At 55.3% G+C, this 12336-nt stretch overlaps 3 protein-coding genes across 3 annotated transcripts; all 3 read left to right on the top strand.

Moving 5' to 3' along the window:
• Positions 1 to 1913: 1913 nt before the first annotated feature.
• On the top strand, positions 1914 to 4513 carry LOC112987708 (hemoglobin subunit pi). Its single transcript, XM_026107704.2, has 3 exons — positions 1914 to 2060; positions 3443 to 3647; positions 4238 to 4513. Exons 1-3 carry the CDS (start codon positions 1966 to 1968, stop codon positions 4364 to 4366), a joined length of 429 nt encoding a protein of 142 aa, XP_025963489.1. The 5' UTR covers positions 1914 to 1965; the 3' UTR covers positions 4367 to 4513.
• Positions 4514 to 7454: 2941 nt separating this feature from the next.
• On the top strand, positions 7455 to 8192 carry LOC112987707 (hemoglobin subunit alpha-2-like). The gene is given in 4 exon segments (XM_026107703.2): positions 7455 to 7546; positions 7772 to 7976; positions 8056 to 8160; positions 8163 to 8192. Coding segments are annotated over 4 exon segments (432 nt in total).
• Positions 8193 to 11133: 2941 nt separating this feature from the next.
• LOC112987706 (hemoglobin subunit alpha) lies at positions 11134 to 12026 on the top strand. The gene is made up of 3 exons (XM_026107701.2): positions 11134 to 11288; positions 11483 to 11687; positions 11801 to 12026. Exons 1-3 carry the CDS (start codon positions 11194 to 11196, stop codon positions 11927 to 11929), a joined length of 429 nt encoding a protein of 142 aa, XP_025963486.1. The 5' UTR covers positions 11134 to 11193; the 3' UTR covers positions 11930 to 12026.
• The last annotated feature ends 310 nt before the right edge of the window (positions 12027 to 12336 follow it).

Below are 12336 nucleotides of genomic sequence, written 5' to 3'. Positions count from 1 at the left end.
AGCCTGGGCTACATGTGCTGGCAGCAGCGACCATCTCCAAACGGGTATTTCTTTGGCACTTTGCCCAGTTATCTGTGATTACAGACCTATGCTGGTCTTTCCTTTTCCTGTTTGGTTCTTCACCCACCAAGTGTGCCCTGAAGCTGCAAGTCTTTTAGGCTAGGACCAGGTTTTCCCATGCATGTCCAGCATGTAGCACAGTGCACCCCAGCACTGTCTACGTTGCGGGGGACTATTTTACAGCACAAGGGGTCAGTAAGAATTATACAGCTAGAAATGGAAGACTTGCAGTATCAGACATATAGCGATGAAACTTCAGGGAGAGCTCTGTACAAGTGAACTATAGATTTAGGAAACAAATTGCTAGGAAACATCTATGTTGCTATCTGAGGAAGCGACCTGCTCTCAATGCTTCAAGATCTATGGACAGCAGGAAAGCCCACGTGTCTGGCTCGGCTTTCTCACATGCACGTCTATTTTTCTAGGACCATGCTCAATTTCATAAGCTCAGTCTGCATGTATCCATATGAATCATTACTACTGGTGGTGTTATAAGCAAAATTGATTGTGGAATGAGTCCCTAATTCTTTGCAAGAAGCTGGCAAAATGAAGTCCTGGCAGTGCTGAAATGAATGTCAAAATCTCCACTGCTTTGTGCAAAATCAGGGTCTCACTCTGTCAGAGTCCAATACTCTGACCAGGTTGTTTTAGATATTCCACAGGCTGATGTGGAGGGTGTAATGTTTAATATCAGATTTACTTATTTGAAGATATTTGATGCTACACAGGATGCTGATGTAACAGTGATACAGCAAAATACTGAAATTACAATACAAGTGTAAGTTACACCTAGCAAATTACAGCCATTGCAATATACAGTTCAATTACAATGCAAATGTAATTCCCATTACCAGTCTCTATAATACGCTCACCATCATGACGCTGGGCATCCCCAGGCGCTGGGAAGGAATACGTGGGTTGAAACCAGCTCAAGCCCACTGTTCTCTTCAAAGCTGTTTTGTTAGTTGCTCAGTTTTTGTACTCTATGATGGGATAAGCCACATATATGCTCCCCCTGTGCTGCTCTGGCTGACTCACAGAGACATTCATACTCTTTTGATGAACTTGAGAAAAATATTTACACCACCAGTTGATTCACTCAACTGTGATATAGCCAGTTGACCCGTTCAACTGACATAGCCGTTTACCTAAAACACAGGCCACCCTCTGGTCCCCTTTGTGTTGAGATAAATCGAGCTTTCTTTGCAACAGCTGTGGTCAGTCACTTCCTATATTCTGTTAGGAGCCTTACAGGCACATCGCCTTTGCCCATCTCCTCTGAACCTTCTTCCATTGTGGACATTTATTGGTCCATCACACACTCCCGCTCTGAACTACACTGAGCACCTCCCAGCCTGACCCTGGTGCTACCTAGGAATCATTTTGTATGAGTATTGGGCCATGCTGCTGCCACGTGTACTGGAAGTGTATGACCTGCCACTGCAAAACCCAGGGGCCTTGTGTACGCATTTCTGAAGCAAGGAGGCAAACGGAGATTTTTCTGCAAACTTCTCAGTACGTTTGAAATCCACACACTCCTCAGCTTAGTGATGTGTCCTAATACTCTGTCACTGGAATTTTCCAGCATTATCTCGCTGTTCATGTATCAATATGTGTCCAGACAATTTCTTCGGGCCACACAGCCATTACGTTAAGAAGCAAGAAGCTGATAACACCAGCAAACGAGGAGGCCAGTGCACTGACCCTTGCCGAAATAGACGTTGTTTCACAGGGAGATAAGAGTCTCCCACGTCCATGGGTGGGCCTCAGGAGTGACCAATGAGCGTGAACAGCTGCCAAGGTCCGCTCTCCTCTTCCTCTTTATAACCAGGGCTGCGAGGGCAGTTAGCACAAACCTGCTCTGAGCGTTCACTGCAGGGAGCCTGAGACCGCACTCGTTGCACAATGACGCTGACTCAAGCTGAGAAGGCCGCCGTGGTCACCATCTGGGCAAAGGTGGCTCCCCAAGCTGATGCCATTGGGGCAGAATCGCTGGAGAGGTAAGTCACCCAGCATCCCTCCGAAGAGGGTCCCTCATCTAACTTTGCTGTTAAGATGTTTCTTGTGTAAAACTTATACGAATGAGATCACACCGGGAGTTGTGTGAATTAGATTCTGTAAACATCTTAACCACCTCCTTACATGTGCTCAGCCTCTCCGGCAGTGGGGAGCTGACCGGCTCTGCCGACGGTGTGCAGAGCCCTGCGGGATAAGGGCCAAGGCTGCCTGGCTACTGAGCATGTGGTATCAGTGGATTTTGGGCCGCACCATCAGATACTGATGAGGAAGGACCTAGATAAGTCTTGGAGAACAAGCGTTAGGGCAAGTCCTTTAGAATTCAGCAATTGTACAGAAATTGCTGATGAACTCTATGTTATTTAGTATGTAATTTACTGGAATTACATCTTTGCTACTAAATTCTAATAGATAGCCCCAAAGTCTTATGGCAAACCATAATTTTCTATTCAATTCTACAGGTTTCTTTCCCATTATAGCAATTTAGAAGAATTCGTAGCCAGGAGCACTGAGGAGGAATTCAAAGTCATTCATACTCAGTGTCCTGAAATAGGGTTACCACTACTAGGAAATGAACTTAAAGTGGTTTATTGTATGAGTGATGCAATTCCTGTTGCCATATAATCAGCATTAATAGAGGATAGCTGTCCAATGAATTCATCGGATAGTCATGTTTCATTGACCCAGTCGATATATAACAGACCATTAGGAAACAACACAGCTGGACTCTGCATGGAGTATATCACAGAAACAGAATGGGTACAGAAAGAAGCCACTCTAAATACAATAGCTTCTTATTATCACAAGAGGAATGTCCCTTTCAAATCAGCCAAGCTGCTTTTAAGACTATGGAAGTCTCTACTTCTTCCAAAAAAAGTTCACCCAAATTAAGCAAGCTGGCACAAAAGGGAGAATAGTCTGTAAATTGTTCTGAAGCAATTAAGTTAACCAAAGTTATTCAGATGTTATTTATAGATCAATCTAAAGTACTGTGATGCTCTTTCAGAGACTCAGAGTACCACTCATATTGATTCTGGTTCATTCAGCTCAGATTAGTTTGCAGATCCTGCTAACTGGCTGACAGTGTAATACAAGAAATGTAGGTGACAATTTGGGTGCATTATTTATTAATAAAACATTACATTTAAAAAACTTTAGACCGCTGGCTATTCTGTACATACTACAGAAGTGTTTTAAGAGCAAAAACATCGCAGGTCTTAATGCAAGCTTCAAGCCTCCGAAGCTCTGTTACAACAGCTGAATGAGTGTACTGCTGCAACTGGTGGGTTTACAGCATACTTGTCCTGAAGTTCAGGTCCTCCATGCAATTTACACTGCTGAATTTAATTCTCTTGCTCTCCTCCAGGCTTTTCTCCAGCTACCCCCAGACGAAAACCTACTTCCCTCATTTCGATCTGAGCCAAGGTTCTGCTCAGCTTCGTGGTCATGGCTCCAAGGTCCTGAATGCTATTGGGGAAGCTGTGAAGAACATTGATGACATTAGAGGTGCTTTGGCCAAACTCAGCGAGCTGCATGCTTACATCCTTCGGGTGGACCCCGTGAACTTCAAGGTGAGCGAACTCAGACACTTTTAGCGGTGAAAACCGCCAGTCACAAAATTAGAGACCAGAGATCATTTCAGCTAATGGCAGCTCGATCCCTGACTGCACTGTACAGCCTTGTCAACTCATGTTGCTGCTTCACCACCTGGTTATTAACCTGAGATTGGACCCTTTCATGAAAGATCTGGTCTAGCTCAAGCAAAGAACTATTCAGGGAGCTCTTGTGGTCTGTGTTAGACAGACCTGAGCCCCTGCTGCCTTTGTGGTAGTTTATGAATCTTCCTCACAAGTCAGATTATAATATCGCCTTTCTTGAACAAAACCTTAGTAAATTCTAGACAACATTTCCACTTTTCTTGCATTTCCCTTTGGTGAAGGAGGAAGGGACATTTGGAAAGAGGGAGTGGTATCAAGCAATGCCTTTTTCCCTGTGCAAAAGGCAACTCTGCTTCTTCACACTTTAGCATAAGGCAGCAGTGTTAACTGCCTGGGACACGTGTTTGTCATCCCAGAGCAGGCTGGGAGTAAGGTTTGTTACAGATCCCTAGACTGAGGTCTATAACTGATTACAATGGATTTTGTCCTGTTTTCTCTTACAGCTGCTTTCCCACTGTATCCTGTGTTCTGTGGCTGCCCGCTATCCCAGTGAGTTCACCCCAGAAGTTCATGCTGCATGGGACAAATTCCTGTCCAGTGTTTCCTCTGTTCTGACTGAGAAGTACAGATAAATGGCCTTCACAGAGGGTGAGGGATGCTTGTCCATGGCATGCCACAGCTGCCAGGCTTTGGGGTATTCATTCTTCCTACACAGTCCTCTCAAGCCCTCTGTGTAGGGGTTCAGTCATCTGCAAAACCCAATAAATAATTCAACTGTGCACTTTGGTCTCTGTGCTTTCATCTTCACTTGTTCCACCTACACCTCACTGTTCAGCCAGGGGTATTTTGACATCCGTACAAAAGGTGGAGGGGAAAATGCTAAGCTGTGTAAGTTCATGTGCATAGTGGGAGTGACATACCATTGAGAAGAAGCCCAGAACAAGCTAGAGCCCTGTGACTGCTTCTGCTCACTGTGCAGAAGGTGGGTTCACCAGGGATAAGGCTGACCAGGAATCAGTCTTTTACCCTTTTGGGATATTGAATGAATCCAGGCTTTTCATTTGGCCTATCTGGAAAACAGGAGTAAAGTGTATGTTTCCTGTGCTGCTGTCACCTGGAGCTGTCAGTGGGCACTTTGGAAAACCCAGACCAGCCTAACTTGAACATAACCTGCATTGCCATGTGTTGTGATGTGCCCAGAGCCAGGCTGGGTCATCGTTCCTCTAACTGCCCTGGTGCATGCTCCACAGGGTCTAGAGTAGGTAGTTGATATGGTACTTGACATTTTTATTTTTCATGAAAATCTTGGGCTATCATACCTGGTAGAGAGGTTTGGTAAGGGGAAGTCCCCCCTCAGCTTGACATTTCCTAGTTTTATACTGGAACTATGCACGCATTTGAAATTTAGGAATAGTGTTGGCCACTGAAGGTCTCTGTTGATGACATCTGGAAGACCTGAATTCCCAGGGTTTCTCCGGAGAGGGGCAACAGTGAAAAATACAGAACTGAGGGTCACCCTGGGGGGAGCAGAGGGATTGTCCTCAGAACCACAACCGTGATTAATTGGCCAAGGCCCTCCTGTCAACAGCCTGGCTGTCAGCTGATAAAAGCTGTGTGAGCTGTTTCATTCACATCCTTGCTTCCTCTTCCAAAGTTTTTCCAAGACTCTACAGTGATCCATTGTTTCTCCAAGAAAAACACAGTGATTTTTAGAACAGTTTGAAAATGGAAAACCTCTTTGTTTGGGGGTGTGTTCACTACTTAAGTGACCCACATGCTGTGTGCAGGCCAAAGACTGCATTTCTAGGCAAGTTCCCCACACATGTGCAACAAACTGAATGCTCAAGGCAGCTTAGGAGGGATCGATGTCTAAGGACTGAGTGACTCCTATTTCTTTTACTGAGCTATATCCCTGTAGTGAGATATTTTTCAAGTTACATTCATTGCCCATGTGTGTCTTAGAGGACTTTTTCACATGAAAAGGTGGGTGCAAAGTCTTAGACAAGCTTTGATCAACGAGCCCAAATTGGCATTGCATGTTTCTGTCGTCCTCTTAGTTACAAAATACTAATTTTGAGAGCTATATTCATACACAGTTCCTGGAATGCTGAAAAATTTAGGTGCTGTATTTGGGCAGAGGGAAAATACTGCAGCTCTGAAGCTGCCAAATTACTCCCAAACTGTTACAGAAAGTCTACCCCAGCGCTTGCTGGGGCCAACAACTTTCTAATACGTTGTATGTTTGTGGGGTTTCAGGTAACCTGAATGTTTAAATCAACAACTTATATGGCAGGTCAGCATATGATATGTCCCTGATCAAATAACCAAAGGTATACCAGTGACTTCATCCTGGGCCTTAATGAGGAGTGTAACAGCCACCAACCACCACATGCCCTGTGGGATGTCCCTGTGTTTATGGAGAGGCAGGAGCACACCCTGGGATGGGAACAAGGCAACAGATCACGGCTTGGTAAGCGCTGCAGGTGCACACTTGGAAAAAACCACATGCCGAGAAAGGAGGTTCTTCCCCACCCCAGTTTCCCTGGGCTGCTGGAGAAATGGTCTTTCCCATGGCAGATCCCCGGCAGTATCTGAGAGGGCTTGCCACCAGCTTGTCCGCAGCTCCTACTCTGAGGCGCTGGGAACGCGCTGTGGGCAAAGGCAGCCCGTGGCAGGGAGGAGGCCTGAGGACATGCTGGAGGCTGGAGGGCACAAGGGCCAGGGCCACATGTGGGATCCACCGCGACGTGGGTGGCGAGGAGCCACGGAGGGCCTGGGCCCAGCGAAGGCGGAAATGGCAGATCCGCACAGGGATGTCTGAGAAGGGGGCAGCCGGGCCGTGACCACAGCAGTCCTTCGGCACCCACGGCAGGTGCCCGTGCTTGCTGACCCACTGCTGGGGGCAGCGCTGCCAGGCAGCTTCCTCCCACTCCCAGGGCCAGCAGGGCCCTGGTCGGACCCCTCACGGCAGGAGCCAGCCAGGCTGCTGCGGAGGCTCGCAGGCCATGTGCCCCCGGGGCCCTCAGGACTAGGCCGAGCCCCCTCAGGGCTCCTGCAGGGCTGGGCCAGGTCCCCCCAGGCCCCTCAGAGCTGGGCTGGGGCCACCAGGGTCCCCACGGGGCCAGGCCGGGCCACCACAGGGTCCCCTCAGAGCCGGGCCGGGTCCCGCCGGGCCCCTTCAGGGCCAGGCTGGGTCACCACAGGGCCCCCACAAGGCTGGGCCAGGTCCCCCCCAGGCCCCTCAGAGCTGGGCCAGGCCCACCCGGGGCCCCACAGGGCTGGGCCAGGTCCCCCCCAGGCCCCTCAGAGCCGGGCCAGGCCCACCAGGGTCCCCACAGGGCTGGGCCAGGTCCCCTCCAGGCCCCTCAGGGCTGGGCTGGGCCACCACAGGGTTGGGTCAGGTCCCCCCCAGGCCCCTCAGAGCTGGGCTGGGGCCACCAGGGTCCCCACGGGGCTGGGCCGGGCCACCACAAGGTCCGTCTGGGCCCCCTCAGGACGAGGCTGGGCCACCACAGGGCCCCCGCAGCACTGTGCAGCTGCTCCCTGGGCCAGGCGCTGTGGGGCCGCAGCCCCCCGCAGATAAGATAAGGCTGGAGCGGCAGTGGGGCTGGGGGAGGGCGCAGGGTACCGGCCTGGTGCTATAAGGGGGCGGCCCAACGGGCACCTCCACCACAGAGCCCCACACAGCCGCCACACCGCCCTGCCCCGCCAGCCGCCACCATGCTGACCGCTGACGACAGGAAGGTCATCCCGCAGGTCTGGGAGAGGGTGATGGGACACCAGGAAGCCTTTGGAGCCAAGACCCTGGAGAGGTGTGGGCTGCGACCGGTGGCCGGGAGCCCCATGGCAGGCCAGGCTGGGGGAATGCAGACCCACGGGGGGGAAGGGCCAGGGCATGTGGGCCTGGGACCCCCGTGGGGGACGCAGGCCGGGGGCCAGGGGATGCAGAGCCCCCCACGGGTGATACGGGCCCGGCCTCTGCCGGGGGGGATGTGGGCTGGGAGGTGCCATCGCTCTGACCGGCCTCGCTCCGGTAGGATGTTCATGGTCTACCCCCAGACCAAGACCTACTTCCCCCACTTTGACCTGCACCATGGCTCTGACCAGATCCGCAGCCACGGCAAGAAGGTGATGAACGCCCTGGGCAACGCCGTGAAGAACCTGGACAACCTCAGCCAGGCCATGTCCGAGCTCAGCAACCTGCATGCCTACAACCTGCATGTGGATCCCGTCAACTTCAAGGCGAGCCAGGGGCCAGGGCGGGCCAGGGGCCGGGCCGGGGGCCATAGCGGCGGTGCTGAGCCCTGCGTTTGCCTTGCAGCTGCTGTCACAGTGCTTCCAGGTGGTGCTGGCTGTGCACCTGGGCAAGGACTACACCCCCGAGGTCCACTCCGCCTTCGACAAGTTCTTGGCAGCCGTGGCCTCCGTGCCTCCGTGCTGGCTGAGAAGTACAGATGAGGCCCCCGTGCCGCCCGTGCCCACATGCTCAATAAAGATGCCTTTGCCACACCACCGTGTCCGTGTGTGCTGGGGCAGCGCTGGCCGGGGTGGGGGGAGCCCTCGGCAGGTGCCCCAAGCAGGGCCCGGGGGTGGTGCTGGCTGGGGGCTGTCTCCCACCCACCCTGGGGCCCTGTCCGCCTCGTTCTACGGTTGAGGAAGGAGGGGGGCCCTGCCTGGGGCCTGTCCTGCGCCGAACCTGCTCCATCCTGGCCCTGTCCTCAGGCTGGTGGCAGCACCTCAGTGACAGTGGGATGGACCCCAGGCTGTCACCTCGTCATGCCCGTGTCCCGTTGGGGAATGGGAGAGATGAAGGATACGCAAAGCCCAGTTTTGTTCTTGGCAGTCCCTGGATCTTGTTGGTGCTGTTTACCTGGGGGTAGGCTTAGCCCCTCTTGGCCCCAGCTTTTGCAATGAGTGGTTAGGACTTGATTCAGATGCTGTGGGAGCCGAGTGCCTGCATGAGCTCCAAAAGCAATCGGACAAATTCATGCAGCAAAAAAAATGCACCACAGACCATCAAGCACAAATAATACTGTCTCTGGCTCCAGTCCCTGAGCCACAAATCCCTCGTGATTGGCAGGGAAGTGCCCCCCACACCCACCCTGGGTGTCTGCCCTTCCCAGGGCTCCTGGGGTGGGTGGGACCAGGGACAGGCGGAGTCTGCCGCAGGGGCCGCTGGTTTCATGTTTCTGGAGCCTGAATCAAAAAACTCATTGCCTTTAGATCACCGGGAGGTGACGGGTTGTAAGATCCTAAAGCAGCTTTCAGTTTGCTCTAGGCTGTGACAACAGAGAGAGATGAGATAAGAGTTTAAGAGTGAGTGTAAGAGAAGGTGGGTCGGAACAGCACCTATGGGGTCCCGAGCACAGACAGTGGGTGCCGGCTGTCCTGGGACCTCGTGCGCACAGAAGCACAGGCTTGGGGAACTCCTGGGCCATGCTGGCCTCTGCCCTCGCAAGTACACCCATGAATCCACCGTGCTCTTCCTCCATGCTCAGAAGCATCATCTGAGTCCCAGCATATTCATGTACATTTATATCCATTTATTCTTATGCCTTCGGTTTGGAGGGCTCTGCACTTCTGCAGTTTGCCCCACTGATGTTGTCACGCACAGCAAACACGCTGCCCCTGCCGCTGTTTCACCGGCCCAGCTTCTTGGAAGACCAGCCCCCCCCCCCGCCCCGTGCTCTGAACCGGTGCCAGGTTGGGTTGTGCTAATCTCCCCTAAACACAAACGATAAGAACCGTCGGCCCCATGGAGAAAACACAGCGTGAACTGTCCCCCCGCCCGCGCGTGCCAGCTCTAGAAACGACTGGAAGCACTGCAGCCCTCCTCGCCCTCCTCGCCTTCCCCGTCTCCTCGCCTCCCTGACCCTCCTCACTGGGGGCACATGGCTCCCCAAAACCCACCGCGGCCGAGCGCGCCTCCCTTCCCCAGCCTCGAGCTCCTGCTGCAGGCCAGTGTCTGGGTCGGTGCCCAGCACTGCCGTATGTCCCCCGCTCCCGGAGTCGGGGACATCAGCCTCTCTGCAGGGAGCATGTGGTGGTGTGTGCAGGGGCGAGGGCTGGGGCCGTGCCGGACGGCAGCGCGGACAGGCGCAGCGTGTGTGTGCAGGGACAGCGTGTGTGCACAGGGGCTGTGCTGGATGGCAGTGCGGACAGGCGCAGCGTATGTGTACAGGCACAGCGTGTGTGTGCGGGGATGGCGTGTGTGTACAGGGGCTGTGCTGGATGGCAGCGTGGACAAGTGCAGCATGTGTGTACAGGGACAGCGTGTGCACAGGGGCTGTGCGGGATGGCAGTGCAGACAGGCACAGTGTGTGCGTACAGGTGCAGCATGCGTGTGCAGGGACGGTGTGTGCACAGGGGCTGTGCTGGATGGCAGCGTGGACAGGCGCAGTGTGTGTGTGCAGGGACAGCGTGTGTGCACAGGGGCCGTGTGGGATGGCAGTGCAGACAGGCGCAGCGTGTGTGTACAGGCGCAGCGTGTGTGTGCAGGGACAGGGGCTGTGCTGGATGGCAGCGTGGACAGGTGCAGCGTGTGTGTACAGGTGCAGTGTGTGTGCACAGGGGCTGTGCTGGATGGCAGCACGTACAGGCGCAGCGTGTGTGTACAGGCAAAGCGTGTGTGTGCAGGGACATTGTATGTCCACAGGGGCCATGCAGGATGGCAGTGCGTACAGGCGCAGTGTGCGTGTACGAGGACAGCGTGTGTGCACAGGGGCTGTGCTGGATGGCAGCGTGTACAGGCGCAGCGTGTGTGTACAGGTGCAGCGTGTGTGTGCAGGGACAGCATATGTGCACAGGGGCTATGCGGGGTGGCAGTAGGTACAGGCGCAGCGTGTGTGTACAGGCACAGCATGTGTGTGCAGGGACAGCGTGTGTGCACAGGGGCTGTGCTGGATGGCAGCGCGTACAGGCGCAGCGTGTGTGTACAGGCGCAGCACGTGTGTGCAGGGACGGCATATGTGCACAGGGGCCATGCGGGGTGGCAGTAGGTACAGGCGCAGCATGTGTGTACAGGCGCAGCGGGTGTGCACAGGGGCTGTGCAGGACGGCAGTGCGTACAGGCGCAGGGCGGGTGTGCAGGCCGCTGTGCCCCCCGCTCGCAGCGCGGTGCCGGTGCCGAGCGCCGGGAGCTGGCGGCTGCTCTGCCGCCCCGGCCCCGCTCCGGCAGGACACCCCGCCGCGCCGGCGCCGCAGACCCGGGCCCTCCTCCTGCCCCCGGCCCTGCCGGCGGGTCGGGCGCCGCGGCCGGGGCCGGGGCCGGGGCCGGGGCCGGGGCCGGGGCCGGTGGCGACGTCGCCTGGCCGCGGTCCAGCGCCGCCGGGGCGGGCGGGGCCGGGCCGGGGCGGGGGGGGGGGGCCGGGAGGCGGGCGGGGCCCCGGCACTGCATATAAGGGCGGCAGCGGCGGTGGGGGGCACCCGTGCTGGGGGCTGCCAACGCGGAGCTGCAACCATGGTGCTGTCTGCGGCTGACAAGACCAACACGAAGAGCGTCTTCGCCAAGATCGGCCCCCATGCCGAGGAGTATGGAGCTGAGACCCTGGAAAGGCAAGTGTCCGTCCCCGTCTCTGGCTGTCCCCATCCTGCCTGTCCCCGTTTCTGTCCCGTCTGCCCCCATCCTCTCCCGAGCTGCACCTGCCCGTGTCCTAGCCATGCCTGTCCTCACCCCTGCCTTTTCTGTCCCCCTCCCCATCAGCCCTGCTGGTCCTGTCCCACCAGCCCTCACCTTCTCTGCCCTGCAGGCTGTTCACCACCTACCCCCAGACCAAGACCTACTTCCCCCACTTCGACCTGCACCATGGCTCTGCTCAAGTCAAGGCGCATGGCAAGAAGGTGGCAGCTGCCCTGGTTGAGGCTGCCAACCACATTGATGACATCTCTACGGCCCTCTCCAAGCTCAGCGACCTCCATGCCCAAAAGCTCCGCGTGGACCCTGTGAACTTCAAAGTGAGTGTCCGAGAAGGGGCAACCCAGCCTGGTTCTCCTCCAGTCCCATCTCTGTGCTGTCTGACTGCACCCTCCCCTGACTTGCTTGCTCACAATCTCCCTTTGCCTTTCAGCTGCTGGGCCAGTGCTTCCTGGTGGTGGTGGCCATCCATCACCCCTCTCTCCTGACCCCAGAGGTCCACGCCTCCCTGGACAAGTTCCTGTGTGCTGTGGCTAACGTGCTGACTGCCAAATACCGTTAGACAGCACTGCGTCTGGAGCTGGACCCGACTTACCACCAGCCCTCTGACAGCGAGCAGCCAAATGATCTGAAATAAAATCGATTGCATTTGTGCTCCAGCTCTGGTGTCTTGCTCTGATCACTGCCTGTGGGGAAGGACTGAGGACTGGGACGGTTCTGCTCCAGGGCTCTGTGCCTGCCTGCACCCAAACTACTGGTTCCCCCCATGCCAGGTGGGGACACGGAGCAAAGAGGCTCCCAGGCTCTGGGTTTCCTGCCTCGGTGTTGGGGGGGGGGGGGTGTCCGGTAGGTGCACATCTCTTTGCAAGCTGTGGGGTTCCAGGCACAAGCGGAAGGGCATCTCCGGACACTGGCACACGGGAAAGCCTCAGGGAGAGGGGCCAGAGTCTGACGCTTGGCAAGTCCCTA

The sequence above is a fragment of the Dromaius novaehollandiae genome, chromosome 14 (assembly GCF_036370855.1).
Source record: "Dromaius novaehollandiae isolate bDroNov1 chromosome 14, bDroNov1.hap1, whole genome shotgun sequence".
NCBI lineage: Eukaryota > Metazoa > Chordata > Aves > Casuariiformes > Dromaiidae > Dromaius > Dromaius novaehollandiae.
The sequence above is the reverse complement of the archived record's forward strand: the minus strand, read 5'-3'. Positions and strand labels throughout refer to the sequence as shown.

Bases quoted from the DNA above. Each gene is read 5' to 3' on its own strand.
- LOC112987708 (XM_026107704.2), top strand. From the start codon at position 1,966: ATGACGCTGACTCAAGCTGAGAAGGCCGCCGTGGTCACCATCTGGGCA. The intron at 2,061-3,442 runs GTAAGTCACCCA...GCTCTCCTCCAG, and splicing joins GGGGCAGAATCGCTGGAGAG to GCTTTTCTCCAGCTACCCCC. The intron at 3,648-4,237 runs GTGAGCGAACTC...TTTCTCTTACAG, and splicing joins TGGACCCCGTGAACTTCAAG to CTGCTTTCCCACTGTATCCT.
- LOC112987706 (XM_026107701.2), top strand. From the start codon at position 11,194: ATGGTGCTGTCTGCGGCTGACAAGACCAACACGAAGAGCGTCTTCGCC. The intron at 11,289-11,482 runs GCAAGTGTCCGT...TCTGCCCTGCAG, and splicing joins GGAGCTGAGACCCTGGAAAG to GCTGTTCACCACCTACCCCC. The intron at 11,688-11,800 runs GTGAGTGTCCGA...TTTGCCTTTCAG, and splicing joins TGGACCCTGTGAACTTCAAA to CTGCTGGGCCAGTGCTTCCT.